This window comes from Glycine max, chromosome 9 (genome assembly GCF_000004515.6).
Source record: "Glycine max cultivar Williams 82 chromosome 9, Glycine_max_v4.0, whole genome shotgun sequence".
Classification (NCBI taxonomy): Eukaryota; Viridiplantae; Streptophyta; class Magnoliopsida; order Fabales; family Fabaceae; genus Glycine; species Glycine max.
This window is the reverse complement of record NC_038245.2, coordinates 46,511,489-46,537,898: the sequence shown is the minus strand read 5'-3', so window position 1 is coordinate 46,537,898 and position 26,410 is coordinate 46,511,489. Positions and strand designations below refer to the sequence as shown.

At 28.9% G+C, this 26,410-nt stretch overlaps 2 protein-coding genes and 1 non-coding gene across 5 annotated transcripts; 1 reads left to right on the top strand and 2 right to left on the bottom strand.

The window, feature by feature from the left end:
- The first annotated feature begins 6,193 nt into the window (after positions 1-6,193).
- TRNAL-CAG (transfer RNA leucine (anticodon CAG)) lies at positions 6,194-6,274 on the top strand. The gene has a single exon. It is a non-coding gene; the product is annotated as a tRNA-Leu (tRNA).
- Positions 6,275-7,968: 1,694 nt separating this feature from the next.
- Positions 7,969-10,243, bottom strand: LOC100305798 (uncharacterized). The gene is made up of 4 exons (NM_001249902.2): positions 10,128-10,243; positions 9,882-9,961; positions 8,264-8,373; positions 7,969-8,178 (listed from the first exon to the last, which is right to left on the bottom strand). Exons 1-4 carry the CDS (start codon positions 10,204-10,206, stop codon positions 8,085-8,087), a joined length of 363 nt encoding a protein of 120 aa, NP_001236831.1. The 5' UTR covers positions 10,207-10,243; the 3' UTR covers positions 7,969-8,084.
- Positions 10,244-12,988: 2,745 nt separating this feature from the next.
- On the bottom strand, positions 12,989-17,312 carry LOC100789978 (uncharacterized). 3 transcript variants are annotated; one of them, XM_003533495.5, is made up of 6 exons: positions 16,923-17,294; positions 16,632-16,824; positions 15,233-16,533; positions 13,857-14,273; positions 13,454-13,689; positions 12,989-13,325 (listed from the first exon to the last, which is right to left on the bottom strand). In XM_003533495.5, the coding sequence occupies exons 2-6, from the start codon at positions 16,634-16,636 to the stop codon at positions 13,068-13,070; spliced, it is 2,217 nt and encodes a 738-aa protein (XP_003533543.1). In that variant the 5' UTR covers positions 16,637-16,824; positions 16,923-17,294; the 3' UTR covers positions 12,989-13,067. The 3 variants fall into 3 exon arrangements, with proteins under 3 accessions (XP_003533543.1, XP_006587756.1, XP_014617851.1); XM_006587693.4 differs by having other exon boundaries at positions 13,454-13,686; positions 16,632-17,312; XM_014762365.3 differs by having other exon boundaries at positions 16,632-17,294.
- Between the last annotated feature and the right edge of the window lie 9,098 nt (positions 17,313-26,410).

The following is a 26,410-nucleotide window of genomic DNA, read 5'->3' as shown; positions in this document are numbered from 1 at the left end:
GATGGTAAAAAAAACTTTAAATTAAAGTTATAATTACTCGACAAATTACTTATTTCCATCCTTAGGACTTATGAGGGAAGGAGAAACATCCTTGAAATTTTAAATTTTTTTAAAAGAAAAACAAAATAAAAGACTTCATAATCAAGTAGTTCGAGGACAAACACTTGCTGTTCATTCTCCTAAATATCATTAACTTAAATTCTAATAAAAAAATCATTGTGGGTTCATGCTTAATATAAAAGTTTGAAGAGCTAGCACACTCGTGAAAAGGCATAAGGAATATAATTTTTTTTAATATATTAGTTTAATATTTGAGTACAAATTAATTTTTTAGTAGAAATAACGAAATGATTAATCCATCTCGACTTGTATTGACCTTCTATTAACTCTTTCCCTCTCTCCCAAAAAGAGTGAGTCAGGTTAGAAAATATGTGAAAAGTATATCACTGTTCCATTTTTCGGTGGGTTAGAAGATAAGCAAACGAATAATTAGAAGAGGAGGAAATAAATCAAAAGTGAAGGAATTGATATTTCATGCAAATTAATTTGCCCCATGCCACCCTGACTTTTTCCTTATACTTACAAAATAAATCTAATCTAACTTTTTAAAAAAGAAATCGAGGGGCTTCTAGCTATAGTGAATACGTTTGTATTTTTTGTCGTCTTCTTTTTTTATGGCTTCTATATAGTGAATACATGTTGTATTCTTCTATTTCTTACAAGGATGGACCAAAGCCTCAACATGAGAGTCTAAATTTACTTTTATATTAAAAATTAGAATAAATAATTTGGAGGGTGATATTCTCACTCTTTTCACTCTCTATATTAAATATCTTCAATATCCTTTCTCTTCTCTAAATTAGATGTATGTTTCTCACACTACATCTGCAGCTACCAAAAAATCTCTCTTAATCATTTCAAATTATTCCTGTTCTATCTTTATTCGTATATTTGATTTTCTTAGTAGTCTATTTTCTTTCAACCTATTTTAATTTTTATCTTTAAATTAAATTTCAATATTTTTAAAAGAGAAATGGTAAAAAATAAAAAATAATCTTATATAACAATTCAAAGTATTTGTTATAAATCTAAAATATAATTTATATATTTTTAAATTATTTATTTATTATAATTTTAATATATAAAAAACAAACATTTTTCTATCTATTATGAATTTTAATGATAATATAATTTATACATTAAAAAATATTTATTTATTTATTATAAATTTTAATAATATAAAAGCAAACATTTCTCCTGTTTTTTCTGTTCAATGTACTACAAAGTAAAATACTAATTAGTTGTATATTGGTATTTAGAATTCAAACAAAATATAAAGATTTCAACACAGCTTGCATATAGCTGCATTCTCTAACGGTCATTGATTAGGATGTTGGGTTGTTTGTCCAGCTATATTGTAACCACCAATTGTCATTTTCATTCTGTTAGAATCACCCTATTACATATAGGCCATGTTTGTTAGCTTGCCTATTCCTTCTACAAATACAGCTTATCTAACCCAGTTTCCTAACCATATGACCATTAGAATGTGCAGTTATATGCCAGCAGCTGGCTATGATGAGACCTAGCATTCAAACTACAAAACATACATGAAAGTAATATAACAACTATTAGGATAAGTATAGTGGTGGGGTTAAGATAGATGCATGTAGTTATACAATATTTGATCTTCTTTGCTACCAATATACATTAAAAAATTAATAATAATAGAATTTTGATGAAAATAAAATAAATAATAAGTGTGATGATTAAATTGTTTAGTTGAATAGAAAATGAAAAGAAAAAGAAAAAGATGTGCATATAAAATGACATAAATATCATACATAAAAAAAATCTGATATAAATAGAGACATTTATGCATGTCTTTATACTTTCTTAAACCTTTTCTTCCCTCCTTTTCTTTCCAATATGGGTAAAATGATTTTCTTGGTGGAACTCATCAAAATGTTATCTTTTCTTTTATATGTTTTAAAATTTAAAACAGGTAAAGTATAATTCACATGTTTTCTTTTCTTCATCAATCTTTATCTCTTTTTTCTGTTGAACCAAACATAAGACTGTTTGAAACTAATGAAAACAAGTTGAGAAATTTACAAAGGATAAAAAAATATTTATTTTGTTTTGTTTATCGTTTTGTATCAACGGTAATAGATGGTATGAATGAAAAAACAAGTGGAACCCACTCTTATTATTGCAATCCTTCTGTTTTGGGAGAAAAGAAGAAGAAAAGACGTGTTATTACAATAAAAAAGAATAAAATACCCTGACTTTTACGTATTTTTTATTAAGAACATTTATGTTATATTTTTTTGCAAAACATTTATGTTATATATATATATATAAGTATTATTTTAATTTCTATACAATCAAATAAGAAAAAAAAAGTTTTAATCTTCTTTTTTTCCATTATCTGCTTTATCAAACAACTTATAAAATCTCTCAATTTTTATTCCTTCTCTTTCTTTCTGTCATCAAACACACTGTAAAAGAATAAAGTATGTATCACTTAAATTAACCACATATTTGTAGGATATTTTATTCAAAATAATAAATTCTGAACGTGTCTATTTTATTTTATTTTTGGCGAGGAATTGTGAACATGTCTATTCTGGATTTAATCAACCAATATCTAGGCCCCAATTAATCTTGCTTTAATAACTGGGATGTTGTTGGATCAGCTAAGTTGCTACTTAAACCAAAGAGAAAACACAAACTTGAGAGTGTAGTGGTGATAATGACTCAGATATCGGAAAAATTAAGAAGGATATATGGGACGGTGGTACTTTTGGAAGAAGAAGAAAAATGGGGAACATAAGATAGGAGTCTCTTGGATAGGCCACTATTTAACTAGTTTCAGGTTAAGTCCCTAAAGGGAAAATAATTAAACAATCAACCCCACGGGTTAATAGGCTCTTATAAAATGATCCAAACTGCATCAAATTAACGAGTTTTTTTTTTAATCACGTGTATATTTTTTTTATGAAAGAGAATTTTGTTTAAAATTAGACGAGTTTGGACGCTTCTGTTTAATTTCTTGGTACTAGGAAAAAGAGACATTTTATATATACCTCTGTACATTAAAAAAAACATAAGATAAATTAGAGACACGAAATCTTTCAATTAATTTCTAAAATATTAGCTAGTATTGGATATTTATTCTAATATTATAAAAATGTCGACCACCTCACATACTAAACATGGTGTTATCATATTTAGGAAAATGAATCCTTTAACATCTCTCTAGTTAAGCTTTCAATACCTAGCTATATGATATAAGTAGCATATTCCACTTTAACTGTCCATGTAATCCCATTATTTCTTTGTCTCCTTTGACGGTTAAAAAAGGGCTTGCCTCTTTGAATCCGACAAGAAGTTGGAAGTTAGAATCCGATATTGAAATCTACCACAAACAATCGAAGACCAAAGGATGGGAAATCTTTAAAGTACTTCATAAGCCTTACCTCAATTCTTCAAATTAATGCGTGCGCAGTTCCGTAACTTGGTTACTTTAATTTGAAGATACTCACCAATAATCCAAATTCAAACCTATCTGAAATATGTAATTGATGAATATTGTCACGCTAAAGAGTAGTTTTGATCATTTAGGATCCTAATTATAAGTCCTTTTTTTCTTCTTTAAGAAAAAGAGCAAAGTATGTATGGGATTTCCGACAATTACTTAAATTTTGCCTAAACTCATGCGTCAACTTTCTTGAAGCCAAATTAATGCATGAATCTATCGCACTTGGGTACTGGTCATGGTTTTGTTTTCTGACTCACCTACTACTGCTTCACGAGATTTTGAAACTTTCGGTTGGTGTGTCTAAGGGTTGCAAATTAACGGATAACAAATCATTGTCTTGGTTGACCTTGGTTTTAGATTGTTCACCACTGAGTCTAAAGTTGTTATAATTGAGATCCTCAACGGACTTACCGGATGATAACCGCAAGCTGCATGCAGTTTATTTTCTTTTGTAAAATGTTAACGACAAGAAAATATAATGATATTTTTGTTCCTTTTATAGGTTCAGTTTCAAATGAAAATTTAATTATCCTATTTGAATGTTTAATTTTAAGAGTTTAAGAAAATGTTAATTCAAGTTAGTCTTCAAAGATTAAACAACTAAAGTTTAAATTTTAGATCCACCAATAAAAACTTATTCGTTATTCATTTTTTAAAATAAAAAAAATACACATGTGATTAAAATGTTTCACATATCACTTTTTTATTTTAAGTCTTACTTTTTATTGGTTTGGTCATGCGCTAATTATTATTTTTTTTTAATATATTCTTGTTTTTACTTAATTTTTAAATATTTTACATACTTATTATAAATGTGCTAATTATTATAGTTGTAATCATATCCTTATTTTACTTATTTTTTAAATATTTTATATACTTAGTATAAATGACATTTAAATAATATTTTTGAATCCGTCGGTGCTATCTTTTAAAATAAACATATATAAGAAATAGAGGTAATAATATTGATTGTACAAAAAAATTATAAAAAATGAGTCATTCATGCTTTTTAAGTGAAGAGAATGTTAGTCAATGTCTTAAGAAGGATAGTTAAGGGATTAGAAGTTAGATATTTTTATATGAAAATATAATATTTGTTATTGTTAATGCACTCCCACAATTGTTTCTAATAAAAAAAAACTTTTAGCAAAGGAGTATGACTTAATTGATTAGAGAAGATGTGTAAGTATTATAAATTTTTTAGTATCATGTTTAATTTTTATTGATAAAAAAATAATAAAAGTTTTATTTATTAATTTATTAATCAAAACCATTACGACACTTATCAGTACTAATTTTTCAATAATTAAATATATTCAATGTTGCTTAGCGAGTATTCTCTTGTTAACAAAATTAAAATTGATATGTCCAAAATTAAATCGTTGACTTTGATCAAACTCTGGGTTGTTTTGATCCAAGATATTTTCTTTTATAAAATAATTCCAAGGTATTATAGCATTAATATTGGTCTCCAACATAGTTAGGATGTTATAAACACAGGGTAAGCACTTATAAATGACACTCCAATCTATAAGTCTGTAGCAATTTTGTTGTGGTGACTGTGTATAATATATACTTATTTACTGCAATAACGTTAATTGTATTTATATGGCCATGAGAGACTACATTCCTTGGCACTAGGCTCAAGGCCATTTCAAGAATATTACCCTATTTTAGTGTATTAATGTAACTTTACTCTAAATTGAGATTTTGTTTTTTGACAGAATGCTCTAAATTGAGATATGATTAACTGTGGATATATTCTAGAATTATCATGTACTCAGTGAAGTGTTGGATCGCGATCAATGTACTTTAGAGAATTTTACACATTGAACCAAAGTGATTTATTACATAAATTGGGCCTTCAGCCCAATCTAAAACCAAAACATATATTATTCAATATCTATGTGCTTAATTAGCTATTTCAACCAAACTTAGATATTCTGAATGGTTAAATAAGTTGTTGTACCTCAATTATTTCAGATTTTAATTTTTAATATTTCTTAAGATTTTGGTCTACTTTTAATCTCTTTCGAAATTCAAATGACTAATTTTAGTCATTTTTAGTTCTCGTTTATTTTTATTACTCAATATTAATCCCAAAATATTGGTAAAAGAAAAGGACAAAAATTCAATCTCATATGAACAAATTTTGAGTAATGAAAAGGACAAGGACTAAAAATGAAAAGAAAAAAAAAATAGAAGGACTAATTTTAAGTAATAAAAAGAACAAAGGATTAAAAATGAAAAGGAAAAATATAGAAGTACTAAGATCCTTCATATACACGGCTTCATTACCAGTGAAATTTTTTCTCGGCTTCATTACTCACAACATCCAAAACAGAAAAAATACAATCATATACTAAGTTCCTTCAGCGAGAACTAAAAGTAAAAATGTTAGGAGAAAAGATTGTTTTATTAATTATAGCATAAAAAGATTAATAGAAAAAATGTTCTTATATCATAAATAAATATTCTCACTGTCCATTAATATTTTTTTCAAGTTAATTTTTATTCCAAAAAAAAAGCAAATAAAATACATCTTGTAATAGCTTCCTCTAATAAGACCTATAATAAAAATAGTTTTGGAGTTGAGTTCTGAGTTTTTTCATATTTATGTTCGGTTTACTTACAACGGGAAATAACAAAGTCAAGATGGCCGAGTTGGTCTAAGGCGCCAGTTTCAGGTACTGGTCCGAAAGGGCATGGGTTCGAATCCCATTCTTGACATAATTATTTTTATTCTTCTTCTTGTTTTTCATGTATGTAATTAGTTTCCCCATTTTGATGAGCTTTTCGTGAAGGAAATGAATGAACCTATATAATGTGTAGTGGTTTAGCTTGCCTTGGCCCACACTGGCATTCCCCTATTTTGATTTTTCATGTATGAAGTTCACCTGAGACCTTAGTCAAAAGTAAATAGCTAGCATAAGCTAGGTTTTGCCGCAATAAGTGGTTCGATTATGATGAGCTTTATTTGTCATAAATCAAATTAATCACCCTGCATAGTGAATAGCGAATTAGCAAACCACCTATTTTTATTGAGTGATCTTATTTCACACGAAACCTTTTGCATAAGAAAAGTGGCAAACATTAAATTGATCGATAAAATTGTTCAATTTAATAGAGAACACGTATGAGCGTTGGTTAAAAACTTCCTCGTAGTAGCTTCATTTGCGATTTTGATCTAATTTATTATGTACCGGGTAATGAACATAACGTTGAGAACCCAGAGTTAAGGTTTTCCAACCTCAAGAATGACTTGAGCATGTTTAATTTAGAATAAATATATTTTTTGTCCTATAAATATTGAAAATATTGAAATGATTAATTCCATCCCTGCAAATTTTTTAAGTATATTTTCACGTAGGATCGAATCTCTCGAATCTAGATCCGAACCAAAATATCAGACATTTATATTTTGTAAGAACAAAAACATATTCAAAATTCTACAAAGACAGATTTCAAACATTTTAATATTTATAAGGACGAAAAGTATATTTTAACTTTTAATTTATCGATTATGCATAGACACTAGGTGAACTTGATATAACAAATGAACCAATTTGGTCAGAAAATTCCCTTCAACATTATTTAAGATCATTTGTGAGGACAAAAATAAAACAAACACAATTTAGAAATGCTAAAACGAAAAAATAAAATTTGCAAAGATGAAAAAAAAAACTAAATTGTGAGGACAAAAGTATATTCAAACCCTTAAGAAAATAATTACCCTCTATGTATCATTGTTATACTCACTGAAAATTGAAGGTTACATGCTTTCTTCCTAATACAAACCACATCCACCTCCACCTCCTTTTTCACGGTGTTCAAATCGATAGAGGGACTTGAGTAGACGTACTTGGCAAATCCAGACGTGTTCAAATCAATAAAGGGACTCGAGGGACTTTATTTTAAGCCATACACCATGATTTTAATTGTTGGTTGCAAGGGTCAAAATTTAATTACCCAAACCTTTTAAAACTACTTCCACGGATAATAACTGATTAAAACACAAGATTTAATTATACATTTAATCCGTTTGTTTAATTACACTGCACAGGATTTTAGTCCCCAATGTTTTTTCGAAAAGAAAAACATTTCAAGTTCACAGGTGCTTTGATGTTATTTGTCAATCAAAAATGAAGTTTCACTGAAAAACTTACTGGCTATTAATGTAATTTTGCATAAAATATTTAAATAAAAATCTAAATCTAATCCAAATTATACCAAAAATACCTATAAAAACTACAACTAAGTCTTGTTCTTTTTTTCCAGCCAATGAATAATCTCTAATTTTAGAACTAAGCAAATTTAATCTTTTATTCCATTAAATTACCACCTTTGAAATTAAGTAACACATTTCATAGTTAACACCATAAAATAAATTTCATTAAATAAGCTACCAAAAAGCACAGAAATCATAAAATAAATTTCAAATTAAGTTTCACATTCATAGTTAACACCATTCAAAATCAAAATTCTTTAGCACAAATTTTAACGATAAGATATTTTTTGCACTCATGAATCACTCAACAGCTTAACTCTTTGATGCCTGCTTTTCTTTTGCCTTCTGGATCTTCAATACCTTTTTCACAATTTTTTGCTCTTCAACCAGGAAAGCACGAATAATCCTATACCATGAATAAATGGCTGTAAATTTACTTCAACTAAGAAAATTTTCAACAAAAACATCTAAAGACTTTTTGAGCAACATACCTTTCTCTAACAGCTCCTCCTGATAAAACACCTCCGTAGGCTCGGTTTACGGTCCTGCGGTTCCGAGGCAATCTAGACCTCTTGTATTCAGCAGGTCTCAAGTGTGGAATCTGCAGATTAAGTCAGGATCAAAAAATCATGATAATACAAGGCATATTGCTCAATGCTCATCACTACTTAGGGATGTATTTGGATAAACAACTTAATTAAACACTTATGGTACTTATGGGCAAACAGTTTGATTTAGCACTTGTATGCATTTGGAAGAACTTCTTTACAACTTAGTTGAACTTTACCTTATGAGGTCAACAATTATTTAAGTGTTTGGTAGATCTTGTGACGTATCTATAAGCTATTTTCAACTTATTTAAATAAGCTCTTCAAAATAACTAATGACAAAAGCTTATAACTTAAAATAAAACAGTTTAATCTTATTCCCTCTTCGATTATAGAAACAACGAATAAGTTCTTAAGTTGTTTAACCAATTACACACATGTAGGCACTTATGTAAAAAATATTTTTAAAATTGAAGATGAAATATTAAACTGTTTTAATACAGGGGTTAAGTTGTTTTCATAAGCTATCTTAGAGAGGATATTGAAATTAGTTAAAAACAAGCCTATGGACATATCCTAAGTTACTTTCATAAGCTCATCCAAACACTTACACCGGCATTTATGTCATAAGATAAGCCTACACAAGTTCTCCCAAACACACCCTCATTCAATATGTTCAGATTAATTGAGACCTTATTCATAAGCTTGATTGTGAAGCTTTCTATAAGTTCCTAGAAGAGTTTATTTTGATAAGCTTTTCCATAAAGCTCAATGAAATAAGATTAAAAAAACGTTTAGGAAGGTCGTAAGCCACTTTAACAACCTCGAACACCCTCTAAGACAAAAAGAAAGAAAGACACAAATGAATATGAAAACATCAAATTGACACATGATGGGTAAAAGCACTGGTTAGGACACAATAACATTTTGAAGGAGTCAAATTATGACCTGCAAGAAGTATTAGGCAGTGGAGGGTTACTCCAACAAAATTAGTGGCAAAAACATTCATTACTGATTCTTTTAACTCAATAATATTCATTAGCTGAATTTAGTTATTTAAGAATTAGTGCTGCCAAAAAACAACAAAAGCACAAGAGAATTATAGCACCCATGACTCCTCTTGTGGCACATAAACAACACTCGTTCCGTTCCGATAACAGAGATAAATCATAAAAAAAGCAGCTCAATATCATCATTCCCACAGCCTATCCCTCGATAACCCCATAACATATTCATACAAATATAAACATACCCGCAACAAAAAAAAAAAAAAAACCTTAATTTTAGAATCAATTAGGCAACCAATCAAAATTGAAGCAAAAATAAAGAATAACCCTGAAAATTTCCCATGTCACCCATTTAACAGAACACAATATAGAAAAATTCACCCACAGCACAAAGCATGACTATTTGGGGCAGCCAATAATATAAATACCGCAGATCTCTCTCTATATCACTTTTCAAGTATATAAATCATATCCTTCAGAATGAATCACTGATCCTTAATTCCTAATTCTTCAAAGGGGATATGAAAAGGCAAAAAATAATAAACACTACATACCCCTTGGATCCTCTTGCCAGTGACAGGGCACTTAGGTCCACTTGCTCTCTTCTTAGTGGTCTGGTACACCAACTTCCCTCCTGAGACATGCCCATTAGTAAAAGTCAGTTAAAACACCAGACAGAACTAACAAAACCACTTTTTGACAGCAACTGAATGGACATAATTGAGATCAGAATGAAAAAATACACAATTAGGAAGAAAAAAACACAAAACAAATAAAAAAAGAACAAAGTGGAAACATACCAGGGGTCTTAACAACCCGGTGCTGGTTGGATTTGGTAGCATAACTATGCCGCTTGCGATAAGTGAGCCTCTGCACCATGGTTGCTGTTAATGGGAGTGAAACCTAGAACTAGAAGAGACATAATGTGTACACGATGTTTTTATAAATGGAGACTTCTCTCTCAAAACCCTACTTCTCAAGCTCTTGTTACTCTTATCTTTGTTGGGCTGGGTCTTTCTCTCAAGTCTCAAACTAAGTCCGATCCAAATTCGTATTCGTCCCACCTGACTCGTGGGTTTAACTGATGGAACCTGCTACTTACGCCTCATTTTTGCTAAGTACATCCTCATTCCCCTTTTATATTTTAATTGGTCATTATAACCTTTTTCCTGAAGAGATACACCCGTTGGAAACCTTTTTTCTTTTCCAGAAATGTATCCATAATAATATATATCTATTTAGAAAATGTATTTCTGAAAATGTATTTCCATAATAGGTATTTGGTATTCCAAAAAGAAATTTCTATGAGGAAAATAGGTTCTCAGGGGTGTATTTCTTTAAGAAAAAAAAAGGATATAGTTCGTAATTAAAATGTAAAAGTGGTGTATGGTAGTGAACTTAGAAAACAACATGGTGTGTGTAGCAATTGTCTTAACGGATTGGTAGGCTGGCCTAAGTCAGAATACTTGGCCAATTAACATATATTAGTTTAGATTATTTCTAAAAACAATAATTATAGTTTTAGAATTTCTATTTTAAATATAATCAAATTTTTAAAGAAAAATTAAATATGAACTTTAACATATTAATGCGATTAATTTAATCCATTTTTCTAATCTAGAGACTTGTGTAATTTGTTAATGACAATGTATTTTTTTAAAGATAATTTAAGGTTATTTCTCATCTAATACATTCTAAATAGTTTTGTTATCAAACATTGGACTTTAAGGCAAATATATAGACATATGTTTTTGACTTAATTAAAAAATCATTATTATTTTTAGAAATTATCTTGAGTATCTAAAACAATATTAAATTAATTAATTCAAACACAAATTCGTTAAAATTCACCATACTCAACTAAGCTAAACTCACTTGAAAAGGGTTGGAACCATTGTAGGTTACTTAGAGAACATACATGTCAACCAACACCAATTGTTTTATATTAACTAACATTTTAAGTTCGAGTTTTAAGTATACAATTGTCTTAGATATTCAAGAAAAAAAATTATTATAGTTATATTCAATTCAAACATAATTGTCTTTAATAAAATATATAGTCCATATATATATATATATATCATAGAAAGACATGATTACTCTTACCCAATCAAGTCACAGTGAGACTTTTTAGAATTCTTTAGTGGATGTGTGTTTTTAGTGTGAAAATCATGCTTAGGTATATTTTGCAGTCTTTCTCATATACATTTTTCTTTGTCTGGGTAAAAATATTTTTAAAAAATAGCTCTTCTAAAAATATTTTTCAAAGTGAAATTTACTTTTATATATATAAAAAGATAGATGTTTTAATTAAATATATATACTATGAAGTTAATAAAAAAAGTTTTTTTTATTAATATTAGATTTATATTGCTTCAAGTGAAAGGAAACAAAAAAAAGAGGTTCCCTAGAAAAAATTTGATGGGGTCCCAGCAACGTAGACAAAGGAAATATATGATTGTGAATTTGTGATATAACTTCTCGTCACATGTGATTGAAAGTGACACGCACATGCTCAACAATTTTCATCCTAAGAATAAAATTCATAGGAATCAATAATAGCGAAAAGTATATTTTAATACTTTATAACTTTGTGCTAAATAAGAGAAATGTCTTATTGAAAAAAAATTATAAACATTACACCACATTCGATAAAATAAAAGGATTTTAGGTCTCAGTTCACGAAGGAGCCAAGAGCTTGCATTCTGAAATTCCCACAGCTGGTGGAATAATGTGGAATTGTTGATATGCAGCATATTGGCTTGGTGGATGATGGGGTTAATCTGAACCCTTGTGAAGGCTTTTAACTGGGGACAACTCTAATCATGATCTCATATGGGTTATGCAGTATTTGGATACTATGGAATCTAATTTTGTTTTGGGTATCTCTGGTACCTTATTAATACATTATTATTTTGCTGATAAAAAAGAAATATGTACATTGCTTCTTAATCATGAGTGTGGGAATTAGATTGACTGTATTCACACATATTACATCAATGTTTTATCTGAAATGGATGAGGTGCTAAATCTGAATGGTTTGCTAATTTCTCCAAGCTATATTTGTTGGCTCACTAAAGTGATTGTTGGCTTGGCGAAACTGCTTGATTTCAACCAAGAATCTGGTGTGGTTAAAGTGTATAATGGCGACATGTATTAATGTATACCCGATATATTACATTGCCGAAGTTAGGAGTGAGTTGAATTCCTTGGTTTAAAGCTCACAGTCTCGGGAGAAATGAAGTTATATTGGCGTATTACAAAAGTAATTTTACTTTCACATATAATTGACTGAAGTCGATGTCTACATTTAAGAAATAAATCCTGAATTTTAATAAGTATAATTGAATTGGACTACCAGTCTAGTCCATGACATTAATCAATGTGTTTAAAATACTTGTTAACATTTTGTCTATAAACTTTAATGGATTATTAGTATAATCAAATTCTAAAAAGGTATTTGTTTCTAGACATTATATTTTTAAAATTGATATTGTAAAAAAAATTATGATTAATAACAATATTTTCAAATAAATTTAGAAACATGCTTGATTAACATTTATTTCAAGCACCATAGAGTAACGAGTTGACCACCCCACACCACATGAAAAAATTCTTTGATCAGGGTCACTGATTTTTTGCTCTTTGTTTAAAAGTTATATGCAAAAATTCTTTACTAATTTAATAATGGCCTTCTAAATGTGAAGGAACATATGTACAAATCTTTTTGGAATTAACTATTAACTAGGGAAAAGTAAGAATGATGGTTCTACATGTATCCTTCGGTTTACAAAATTGATCTTGTTTAGTTTGCTACGACACCATGCAAGTTGATCCGTCGTTATCCTTGACATGTTCAACACTCTCCAAACCAATCTCATGTCCACTTGAGAGAAGAAATAAAGCACTTGATCTGCCCCATCTTCATGATAATGCTTTTGGAACTTCTTCAATATGCAATTTCCACTCCTCAAAAGCTCTCTCAGTCTCTTTTCCTTCTGCCAAATCCAAACAAACACAGTCAACACAATAAGGCATAAGCAAAATAACACAACCCTTTTTCAAAGAAGAAAGTTGATTTACATTTGACATTAAAAAATGTGACATTTGAAGCTTTAATAATTACCTTTTGAAGATCCATTCTAATCTCCACCAAAAGCTGTGAATCTGAAGGGTCTTGGAGCTCAACTTGATTTTCCCTTAGACCTTTAAGTGCCAAGCTGGATGCATCTTTATCGGCTCTTATGAAATGCCAAATTGTTCTGATGGATTCTTCCAAAATCTCAACTAGCATGTCACTTGTGATTGCATCTTTTTCTGCCTCTCTTTTTCTCAATTTCCTTTTATCCTTGGCATTGTCTTCTGCGTCCAATTAAGATTCTATAACCATGAGGAACTTTTTTGTCTCTAATGTATGAAACTTTATATGGTCCCCCACATATGAAAGTGGGCATGAAAAAAGCTAACAACTAAATTCCATTTGAATAAAGACACTAACCAAATTCACATTCTACTTAAAAAGTTCTCACCTCTTATTACCGGAACTTGAAGAAGATTGCGCATTGCACAACGATTCCTAGCATAGTTTTCAACCCGTGCACCTTGGAGGAAAGGTTCATTCTCTATAAACCTTTGGAGAAGCACTTGGAATTGTTGAAACTCCCCAGCTACTTCATTGAACCTTAGTAATCCGTATTGGTCAGATTCCCATAGCTTCAAGGCCTTCTCGTATTCCCACTGAAGAAATTCCCAAGAAAGGCACAACTGCCCAACATAAACCATTTCCAAATCACTGTACAATTCTCTTATGAACTTCTTCATTGGGTCAGCTTTGGTATTTTTACGTCTAGAAAGGCAAAAGCCGTGTGGAAGAATGGATGTGAATGCTGGTGAAGGGTTCTTATGGGTTGAAAATGATTGGAGTGGGTCCTTTGACTGTAAAACACCTACAATTTCCAAGAAACGTAAGGAATGTGCTGTGACTATGATTGGAATCTTCAATATTAAGCATAATGCAAAGGGCCATGTAGATTATAAAAGTATAACAACATAACTTTCCTTGAGAATACCTTTCCTAACTTGTCTTGTATAGTAAGAGTTGTTTAAACCGAGATAAGAAACAAAAAGGTCATAGAAACATTGGGTGGAGATTACAATCAGTGCTAGATCATTTGTAGGGACTGTTTTTTTGGAAACTAGGCAGAAGTTAGCCACAATAAGAAATGTTAGGCAGAAAAATTGGAATTGCATATTTAATGTTTACGAATCTTTTAGATACGATCTTTTAGTTAAAAGTAAAGGAGGCGGGTAGCTTTGCATGAATATGAAATTGTTAAATACTATTAGAGCTATTAGACAAGGAAGAGTCCTAACACTCATATGTGGCTCTCTTTTGGGGAAAGTGCAAACTACTAGTACTAGGAGTCATGGCTGGTGGAAATTCTGCTATAGCATTAAAACGTTTAAAGTGCAGACCAAAGCATGTGGCATAAAAAATTGCTCAATTCCTCAACACCTACCCCAATCCAACACTTTTTCCTTGTAATAACAAAATAAAGAAAAATGAAGTGCAAGAATATATGAAAACTATATTTAAAGGTGAGTATCTTCTACCATAAACAAAACCAACCAGAAAAAGAGAACAAAAAACAAGTAAGGCTCAGTTGTGTAATTATTCACTCAACTACTATGTATTTGGGTATTTCATGCTTTCCTGGTGCCCAACTAACCAGATTGAGTGGTTCCTTACGCATACTTTTAATGATTTAGATGAGGTAGATCATGTAAATTAAATGAAGTTGCCAATTCACTAAGCACACTAACTTTGAACAAATAAGTAAAGAACAATTTTTTTTTTTAAAAAAGAAAAAGCAAAGTTGTGGTAATGGATAGAAAAAATACTGACCTATAGCATACATCTTTTGGTAATTCAAGATATCGAATTTTCGCATTCGTTCTCGATAACTCCTGTAGAATTTTGGAAGCTCATTTGTGGTGCTACCATGCTGTAATTTTTCATCAATTTTCCATGGCTTCAAGTCTTCCATTATCCTTGGAGACTCAGAATCCTCAAGGATGGTAGGTAGGCCAGTGGCTCTGACCTTCTTCAGCTCCATCTTCAATTGTTCTATCAAATCTTGATGTTCCCACAGTGTGTCAAACCGGTTGGAATCCTCAAGATCAATAGTTGCTAAAGCCTGTGAATTAGGCTTCACAGATTGTTCATGTTTGGAATTGATGCTATTGCTATCTTCAGAGTTTTTACTTGAAGACTTCTCCAGCCTACATTCTTCTTCCAATTTTCCAAACTCATCCATTATATCTTCATCCTCTTCAGTAAAATCATCAGGCTCATATCCAACATCCAAATTCTCATAGCTTTTCTCATCCCCAAAGTCCAAATCCTCTTCTGCTGCATTTCTTCCCAATGTGTCATACTCAGTAGTGGTTCCAAAGTCTGTGTCTGACAAAAACCCCTCCTCCAAAGAACTGCTAATAGAATCTGAGTCAGAACTTGAACAAATAAAATCATCATCGGAAAGAAAATTGCAAACAACTGGTTCCACAGGTTGTTCTATTAACTCCTCAGCTTTGAACTTCTCTGACACATCTTTGTGTGCATTTTCTGTGAAATTCTTAAGATTTGCTGATATAACTCCTCTTTCACAATTTTCTGGCTTTTTGTTTGATAAGAACCCAAAATCATTGCTAACATGATTTTCCAATTGAATAACATCATTTGAATGAACAAAAAATTCTTTGACAGTGAAATTTTCAGCCTCAGGTTCATCCAAGAAGTGGCTGAAAGACGTGCCTGACATGAACTCATACTTATTGGTGCTAGCAGAAACAGCATCACCCCCCTTCACAAAATCTCTACTTTCACCGTACCCTTCTTTGAGTTCTTCATCATAATTGCAATTCCACTTTTGATATTCAAATTTGAAAACCAACTTTGTTGTTTCCTCTTCTTCAAGCCCAGAATTTCCATAATCATGAACAGTTTCAGAACAACATTTTTCCATGGACTCTGCTTCTTTCTGGCTACCATTAGAATCAATTTGATCACATACATGTGAGAGAGTATCATTTAGTGCCCCAAAATATTCAGACTCGGAATGAATTGACTCAGCTTTTTCATTGTCACATAAAAACTCAGAAGAACAAAGCGGTTTCATTGCTTTAGAAGAATCAGAACCATATAATCTGAAGCAAAAACATAAAGAGATTAAATTATTGGCTAACGGGTATTGATTATTGAAAAAGGTAGTTGAATTCACATTGAAAAATCGAAAATTCAATACCTCATGAAGCCTTTGGTGAATACCCAAAGCAGAGTATTCAAAAGCTTAGAGAGAAAAATCCAAAAGTACTCCAAAAAAGGATCCAATTTTGGTGAAGAAACCCTTTCAGAGAACCCATGCTCACCGAAAGGGAAGTGGGTATTTCACGCAAATCTCGTTGGGGAGTGAATCCATCCCACAAGCGTGTCCATTCCTTTTGAAGCAAAACAGAGGAATTGAAAACAGGGGAGGGTCATGCAAACTCTGATTTCATCTTTGAAAATTTTTACTAAAAAGAATGAGACTTTGCACCTGAAAGGACAAAGATGTACGTGCAAACTCTTTGAAAGATTTTTTCACATGCGAGAGTCCGATTCAGCAGAGGTTGAAGTGTTACCTAATTGGTGAGATTCAGAACAGAGTGAAAAGAGAAAAAGATGTGGGGAGAAAAGAACATGTCAGCGACTTGTTGTGTTTGAGCTAATCTTTCGGTTGCTTAGAACTATGGGATTGTTTTTGTGTACCGTTAGTGTTATGGGAGAGACATAGATTCGAAGGGTTTGTATTGTATGAGGTGAGAGTCTGTTGTGATTTGTGATGAATTCTCTTTTTTTATTCAGAACTGAGAACTCAAAAGGTTGGGTTAAATTGAAAGTTTACGTCCCACTCCGGTGCAGTTTCCTATTCAGAAAAACAATCCAAAAGTGTAATATTTGGATTTTTGGTCTTATTCTATATTTCTAATTTTTATTGCAGTTTTTTTATCCGCAAATTAATTTGTTTGTTAAGATGTTTATTTTTTTATATATAGAGGGGATTGCAACCTTTTTTTATCTTAATTATCTTATTCACCTTATATAATATATTTATATAACTATTTTTTTATCAAAAGAGTCTTGTAACTAATTGACCACAATGCATTAGATATTATAAACTTCTTGATATATTCTTTTATTTTAATCATCTAATTCACCTTATATTTCATCTATTTATTTATATGAATAATTTTTTTGCCAAGAAAGTCTAACAGCTAGTTGAAAAAAGTGTATAAGGTATTATAAATGTTTTGATATCTTCTTCAATTTCTATCGTTAAAAAGATTTGACAAAATATAGATGATATTGTAATATTTATATATAGATATTTTATAAGACTTAATCACTTTATTATATTTTTTTATTTATTGATACAATGTATTGATAAGATAAATTATTATAGTTTAATTGTCATATAGCAAAAAAATAAACAATTAATCAATTACAAATTATTTTTTAATGATTTTAAAAAAGATATTATAAAATTTAATAAATTTATCATTGGATATGTGAATAATGTGATTGAATGAAATCTTATAATATTTCAATTAAATTCAATTACTATTAAATGTCATTAAAAATGTTATTACTTTTAATATCTGGTATGTTACGTTTGTAAATACTAAATCGTTTCCAGTTCCAACATTTATAATGTATTCATAATTCTAACCACTTTTTTGTCCGTGTGAAGTTGAATTGTTGGAAGAAAAAGTCAACAATGCATGGCTAGGGGAAAAAGACCATATAGTCGACATGGGTTCATACAGTACTTTATAGACTTGCACAAACATTTTCTTATTTACCTTGTACATTGTGCAAAAAAAAATTGACTTATAATTTGACAAAAAAAATGAGTGTGCTTGAAATTAAGCATAAAGATCCTAATTTTCGGCATAAAAAAATCTTAATTTTTTATGTATCCTAAAATATGTAAGGATCTTATTGATGGATGTGAATAAATTAGAAAGTATTTAATATTTTCTATGCTCCTTTAATCTCTTAAATAAGGAGTATATTTGACTGATCTAGCAATTTACGTCGAGTTATTTTATTATTTTAATTAAAATAGTTGTAATTTAAGTATTTGTTTCTTTGAAATTGTGATGAATTAATTTTAAACTGTTAAATATAAGTAAAATTTGTGGTTTAATTGATTTTAACCATAATTTTCATATTGAAACATACATGAAAGTGATAGATAAAATTGAATCTGATAATAAACTATAAAAACAGTCTATGTAAACGGGAGGCACATAAATGAATGCAGTTGGCATGAACCCCACGAGCATAGAAATCACAAAAAATTTGTTTAAAAAAGAAAAAAGAAAGAAAGAAATCACATCAATGACGAAGGGATAAAATTAAACAGTAATTAAATCTTGAAAAGGAAAGTATGATATAATAGTGAAGATAAAGCTTTCTTTTTCTTCGGGATTTTTTTAAACTTCCGTACGAGGGAAGAGAAGTAATGAAGTTAATCCATAAAAGAAACGGTAAAATTATTTTAAAAAATCTGGAGTGTCGGGAGTGATATTCTCTACTCTTTTGCATTACTAAAAAGGATATTTTGTTAAGTATGATTTAACTCTGACAATATTCTATCTATTAATGTTGCCCAATTTAGAAACACAAAATCTCACTATATATTAAATTTGAGATCTCGTACTCGAATCTTATAAAATCCAGCATTCTCCCTCCTTACGAAGTTATGCGTCTTTTTTCATATTATGATATATATTGTAAATTTTTTCCAAAAAAATTATTAATTTATTTTTTAATTGATTATTTAAATCAAATAAAATTTTGCTTTTTAAAATTTTAATAATCAATATTTAAATTTCTTCATTTTTTGTCCTGCGTTCAGTTTATATTAAATATAATATAATATTTGAAAATTATTATTAAAATCAATTTTATTAATTAAAGCTGGGAGAAAAGAGACATTCAATGCCTCCCTATATTTTTTAAATAAAAAAAGTGAAAAAGATAGAAACTAAAAAAAAAATGAGAGTGTATATTTATCTTAAAATTGGATTTTATATGCAATTATTTGTATGGTAATTTTTTAATAGTGGTAGGATTTATAATGTTATTTAAAGGATCAAATAGTACAAAAAATATGATAATGTAAAGTAGGTATAGATTGGTTTGTCCTGTAAAAAAAAATAGATTATTTTGCAAAGTTTTTTTTTGTTTTTTTTTCATTTTTATAAATATACCAATGCATTATACGAGATACTTACTAGTTATATGTGATAAAATATGTATCACTTTTATAAAGAAAAACAAATCAAATTTAAAACAAAATTAACTTTTATCTATTTATCTATTTATCGAAAAGATCAAATTGAATTAGTGTAACTTTAATAATTATTATATCATTTTATAAATTTCAATTGAATAATAATTTTTTAAAACTCACCGTTAGATTAAAAGTTCTTTTCATATAAATCACATATGTAAAATTTTATATTATTCTAAAATCATTTGTTACCTCTTTTATATAAATTAAAATCAACGTAATATAAACATTTCAAAATATATTAAAATATGAATCATTTGATTATATTTTTGTTGTTGTTCAATTTTGAAAAAATTTGACATAAATGATTTTGATAATACATAAATATAATTCAATGGTTGAATCAATAAAAATCACATTTTATATCAAGTTATAAAAATGGTATAATAATTATCAAAATTAAACTAGTGTAATTTGATTTTTCCTCATATATGATCTTTGTAACATTTGGGGTGTTGATGACGATAGGAAGTGATCACTGATATGAAAGAAATGAGACACAAATAAGGAGTAGTTATTAGCAGGCTTCTAGCGGGACGGATGAATTGAGTAGGCATCCAAATGGAGGCGTTCATATGTTGTGCATGTATAAGACTATATATTTAAGGAGGACTTAAGTAATCAATTAATATTACTTATACCAACAAGATATATTTACTTTTTGGAAACTCATCAATTAAGAATTCCACGTGCTTGGCTTGAAGCGATTTTGGGATGGTGACCTCCTAAAAAGTCTCCTAGGAAGTGTATGAGTGTGACCAAAGCACATTAAAAAGTATCATGTTGGTGGACATATAACATCTTAGGTGCTGATGAAAGTGAAAAGTGGTTGTTAATGCAAAAGAGTGGATCTTGAAAGACTTATAGTGGGAGAGACACATGAATGAATCAATTAAACACTTGAATGGGAGGGATCCAAATGTTGTAGAAGTATGAAATTGTACAATTGAGAATAACTTAAAGAAATTTATTAGTATTACTTATATAAATAAATTGCATCTATTTTTTTGTAGTTCATCACTTAATAACTTCACAACTAAATGTGTTTGGGTTAACCCGTCTTAGAAGAATCCTCAAAATATTTTTCATTTTTTAAAAAAATATATATTTTAAGACGGTTCTTTAAAAAATCGTCTTAGAATCCTCAATATTTTTTTTTTTTAAAAAAAATACATTTTAACATGATTTTCTGTGAAATCATCTTCAAAGACTTTCTATAACATTGACTTCAACAACAGTTAATAATTGACATAGAATGCCCAAATTAACCAACGCAAAAGCTGTTTTTCATAATAGTGGTTGGAGCAATGAAAAGTCTTATGTTGATTTATGTGGACAATCAACAATCCAAGGATTCTAATTGTGACTAATAAATGATTCTGACCAATAAGAAAGTTAAATAAAGTGTTATCAAGTGAAATATCAAAAAGTGAGGTACCAAGACGTCAATTCTCATAGACTATAATTGGATGTATAATATATGTAAAATTTTCAGGTAAATCAAACATGCATGTGTTTGTCTTTTGTTTTCCATTCTCTCCCTTCCATCAAACATGGGATTAGGGGAGTTTCACCTATTTTAACATGTCAAAATTAAAAATTTAAACTCAAATTAAAATTTGTTAAGATTACATGTATTTTTTTTTTGTAAATAAGAGTTTTTTTTTGTTTTTAGAATAATAAATAGGGAATTAAAAAGACCAATATAACTATTTTAAATGCATTTTTTTATCATGATATTGATGTGAAATATTTATTGACTTTATCATTAACTATTTATTTTTAAAATAAATTTGACTAACTACCTTCAAAGTGAGATGAACTATCATCAAGCAATACAACACAACGAGATAAAACTTGGAAGAATATCATAAACTATCCTGCCTAATTTTAAACTCATTTCATTTTTGGCTAAAGTATCGATTACTATATTACACTCTATGGTTTATCTTAAAAAAGAAAGATATCTTTAATTTAAGACAGGTCTTTGATCAATTTTGCTATTGAGTATTTATAGAAAAATAAGATAAGGAAGCAAAATATATTCAATTTCTTTTCTAGCTAACATAAATTTATGTACTTCAACTTTTGCATAAGTTAAATGGAAGGAATTTCATCTAAAAAATGGAAGGGCTTTTATTAGAGTTAGTGTATAAATATTGATTTTAGTTATTACGAGCTAAATTTAGTTCAGTTTACCTTTTATTTTTATTTTTTTATAATTGTTTGTGAAATAATTATCTAAATATAGTCATAATACATCAAGGTTATATATAAAAAATGACGCAAAACTCAACTAATAAAAAAATATTTTGTCGATAATATATAACTGTTGAAAACTTCAAATCTGTTTTGGCTAGGCGATATCCTCAACATGCATTGACCATAGTTGTTTATTTTTTAACCAAATAGTTGCTTTACCCTAAGTCTCGGTTTCAGCATTTTGGAATTTTCCTAGGCCGGTACAAGCGTACAACCCCACCCAAAGGAAGATTCGAATCAAAAGAAGACAAACTTAAAAAGGTACTTTGAGTCATATGATCTGTGAAATAGCGAGAGGAGTCAGGTAGGCCAAAATTGCATGGGTGTCAAAATGTGGAGTCTAATGTTGCCTATTTGTGCTTCCATATATGCAAAATGTAATGGGCTGAATTCAGGGATGTTTGTGGATTAAATTAGGTCGATTTTTAAAAGAAAAATTATCTTTTTTTTGCGTCTTTCTATGTGAATAAAACAATATTTAAACATTACTGTTGTTATTGTTATAATATGAAAGTGCTTTTCAAAAAGAAAAATAATAACAAAAACATCTAAATATATTTTTGTTCAAATTGAATGATGCATGAGAGAGAAATCAAAGTGTGCTTAAGTTCAACAACATCTATTAATACCCTCTCTAGCTCTATCTAACCATGGACCTAAAGTAAATCATATAAATAATCTTTATTTATATAAAATCTTTTTTAATAATTCTTTACACATGTCTTCTTTGCATTGGATCATATAAGTCACATGCTTATGTGTAAGATCTTATCAGTTTCATACCGAATAGATGTATTACTGTGTGTTCTAAACATGTCAAAGACGCAATGTGTATCTTCTCACGTTATTTTCACATTCTAACATTTTCAAAACACATACTTGATACAATGTGTTGTTAAAATTCGTCCATTTATCTTTTAAAGTTTCGTTTGATTAACGAATTGACTAAAAGATTTGTTTTACATTAAATCTCAGAATCTAATGTTTTGTGTCCAAGTTCAACATTTTTTTTAGAGGAGTTCAAACATTTGTTAACAATCACATAATTAAGATTATTGTCAAACTTGACTTAAATGAATTAAATATTAAATCTTATTTATTAACTAAAATATTGATGGAAGATAATAAAATGAGGTTTTAACTTTATTCATGTCTTTAAATTGAAAGTAATACATTGTTGGCTTAGGCTTGTATAGTTCACAACTATACTTAATTTTAAGTGTACATAAAATATATATTGTTAGAGTTAAAGTGAAAAACAATCTATTTAATAAAAAGATACTCATCAAATTAAAAACACACAAGGTTTGAAACAAATTTTCAGAATCAAGGATTGGCTTGACAGTAGTGTATTGGTAATATACATTTTACACCCTCAATATCTTCGACTACAAGTTGGTCTAACAATGCTGCAACCCTGCAATTGAAATTTGAACTCAAGTCAAATCACGTTCATCTTTATTTCTTTTTTCTTTATTCTCTAAATGAATTATGTCGTTGTTCCTGCACCTTGGACAAATTGGGCAAACAATTAAGAATAGTTTTGCTATTACAAACACGGTTCATCTTGAAACCGTGTTCCGTGAATAACTTGAGTTTCACGTATAGAATTTTTGTTCCAAAGAGATATATAACAACATTTGTCGGTTCAAAACTTCAAAGTTCAAACCCAATAATACAACTTAGCTACACAAAAACTCCAACAAAAGTTGGTGTTTTCTTGTGGTTTTCTTTTCTTCTTGGTATCAACTTTTCTCACCCTACTGGCATACTGGAGTTATTATTATTATTATTATTATTATTATTATTATTATTATTATTATTATATCTCTCTAAATTTTTTAAATAATAAAAAAATTGAAATTAAATACAGTTAATAAATAAAGGTGATTGAATAAAAAAACTAACAATATAGAAATAGTGAAAAGTTATTATATATATATATATATATTAGAAGAAAAATTTAAAAATTTAAGAAACAATTTAAGAATAAAATTGTCCAATAAAACATGGACACAAAATATAAATATTTTCTTTATTATTAGTATAGATTAAGTCGTTAATTAATTAAATACGAGAATGCCGAAAACCTATGTCATGAAAAAAAAAAAGACAAAGAAGCTGATGGCAGAGGAGACAGGGTTGCGGACTTTGGGCTAATTAAGTGGGAAATTATTAATATTAATCGACGTGTTCTTTCTAGTTGAAAAATATTTATGCAATGAATTTTATGTCATCGGGTTTTGGTGACTTTCTATATTAGAACAGTTATTTAATTTGTAAAAAAAAAAACAGTTATTGAATCTGTGAGAGTTCCTTTTTTTTTTTCTTGTACATTCGATTTCTTTTAATTATTTTTTCTTTTGATTAAATATGAACTATACTTTCTTCTTATATAAATATTCTTAGTTTTAAAATATTTATCTTTTAAGATTGATCACTTCTTCTTTTCTTATTTCCTAATTTAAATTCCTTAATATCTTTTTTGTTTCATTCCTTCTTCTATCCTCTTCTCTTTCCTGAGCTAAACCAACTTGTCTCTCATCAGTCATCTTTTTTATTATTATGTACAACATTTGTTTTTTCATAATAATTATTTTAGAAGCTATACAAAGAAAAGTGATTTCTACTTCTTTAACAATTTTTAGAAAGTTTTACATTAATAATATATGAAAACTAAACTCCGAAACAATGATAGATGAATGATCCATCCTACTCTATATAACAAGTTTTAGTATTCATTCTCGTAAGTGAGAAAAAAAAACTGTACTTTTTAAATATATTTTATATAACCATATGATTCTTAATCCAATTATAAAATATTGAACTTGCATTATGCAAAAATATCTTTAAATGTTAAAATTGAATCAGATGTCACAACTTTTTTTTGTGATAATTTTAAAAGAAATTATTATGTTTAAAGTATACTTATAAAATATTTATGTTCCAACCTCAAGTTTGTAAATTTTATTAAGTTCTGATGTTTAAGATATTATCCACTGAAGTATACGATGAATTATCATGATTTTATTCTTAAAAAAATATCATAGTAAATTAAGAAGAAAAAAAATATTTATAAACAATTCCTAATCTTGATTCTTAACTTATGTGAAACTTTATAACACTATTTAAACAAATCCTTTAAGGCAACATGTATTATAAATACGGTCTCTTCTCAATCCACTATGTCTTTTACTAAAAATAAAATTATAATGATCCATTGAATTGAATGCCTAACAGATAATACATCAATTTAGAAACAATTTACATTTAGATACTTGATAATATAAACTTTCTAAATTTCAACTAATAATATATTCAATTCATCCTAAAAAATGCTAATACACTTCACCTCCTGGATTTTAGTGACTTTCAGAACATGCCACTAAATTATACACAAACTAAAGTTGGTTTTGACTCATCTAAAGTCTAAACTATTTAATGCTATTTACTCCACCGAACTTTCTAGTTTCAATTCCCAGTACTCTAGTAGCTATTTTAATACTCCAGATTAATATTTCAAGTTAAAATATCGCTATTGATTTCTTAAGACATCGTCTATTAATTAACAGTAACATATAGAATAAGTAAATAATTTATACAATTTATTATTAATTAGAATTTTTATTAAAAATAAATAAAAATATTCTATAGAATCATAATTTAAATTCTATCACATAGGAAAAAAAGATAGCAACAGAAATTGGAATTATTTATAGACATTATATTAACTTAAATGTGCAAATAGTCGAATATTAATTGAAAAACAAAATATTTATCAAAGAGAAGACATCGCTCAATTTCTACCATCTGTCCCTGGTTAGTTATGTAAAAAAAATTCAAATGTACAACACAAGACTAATATATTAAAAGAAAATTAGACAATCAATTAAGAATAATTCCACACAATTTAATCTACAAAAAAAAAAGTTTTAAGAATAATTATTATTTTGGACTAGACTGGAGGTTCAATATGCATAATGGGTCATCTCAGTTCAAGTTGTTGCGTCAGCCCATGTGTTTTTTGAACTCAATACTGGATGTAATGAATAATAGGTTGTATAGGGAAATTACTTCCTGCACCTCCTGAAAGACCTGAATAGACACAAATACCCCTGCCTATCCTAAGCAAGTTTCACCTCCATCCAATACCATTTTCAACCCAAACACAGACGCCGCAATAACCCACCAACATTATTGTTGATCCTTGTGCAAAAAAAGAAGCACATAGTAGTCGAAAAGGAAAGCAAGCTACAAAACTTGACCCTCTTTTGACTTTGTGCTTTTTTTCACATAAGGGTCGACAAAGATGGTGGTGGGTGGTTGTGGCAGTGTTGTTTGGGTCGACAGTGATATTGTGTGGAGGTGGGATTTGCTTGGGAGAGGCAGGGGTATTTATGTTTGCTCAGATCTTTTTGGGA

Bases quoted from the DNA above. Each gene is read 5' to 3' on its own strand.
- LOC100789978 (XM_014762365.3), bottom strand. The intron at 14,274-15,232 runs GTCAGTATTTTT...TGGAAATTGTAG, and splicing joins CCAAAAGATGTATGCTATAG to GTGTTTTACAGTCAAAGGAC. The intron at 13,326-13,453 runs GTAATTATTAAA...TGGATTTGGCAG, and splicing joins TTAGAATGGATCTTCAAAAG to AAGGAAAAGAGACTGAGAGA.
- LOC100305798 (NM_001249902.2), bottom strand. From the start codon at position 10,206: ATGGTGCAGAGGCTCACTTATCGCAAGCGGCATAGTTATGCTACCAAA. The intron at 9,962-10,127 runs GTATGTTTCCAC...GGCATGTCTCAG, and splicing joins CCGGGTTGTTAAGACCCCTG to GAGGGAAGTTGGTGTACCAG. The intron at 8,179-8,263 runs GTATGTTGCTCA...TTCATGGTATAG, and splicing joins GGAGGAGCTGTTAGAGAAAG to GATTATTCGTGCTTTCCTGG.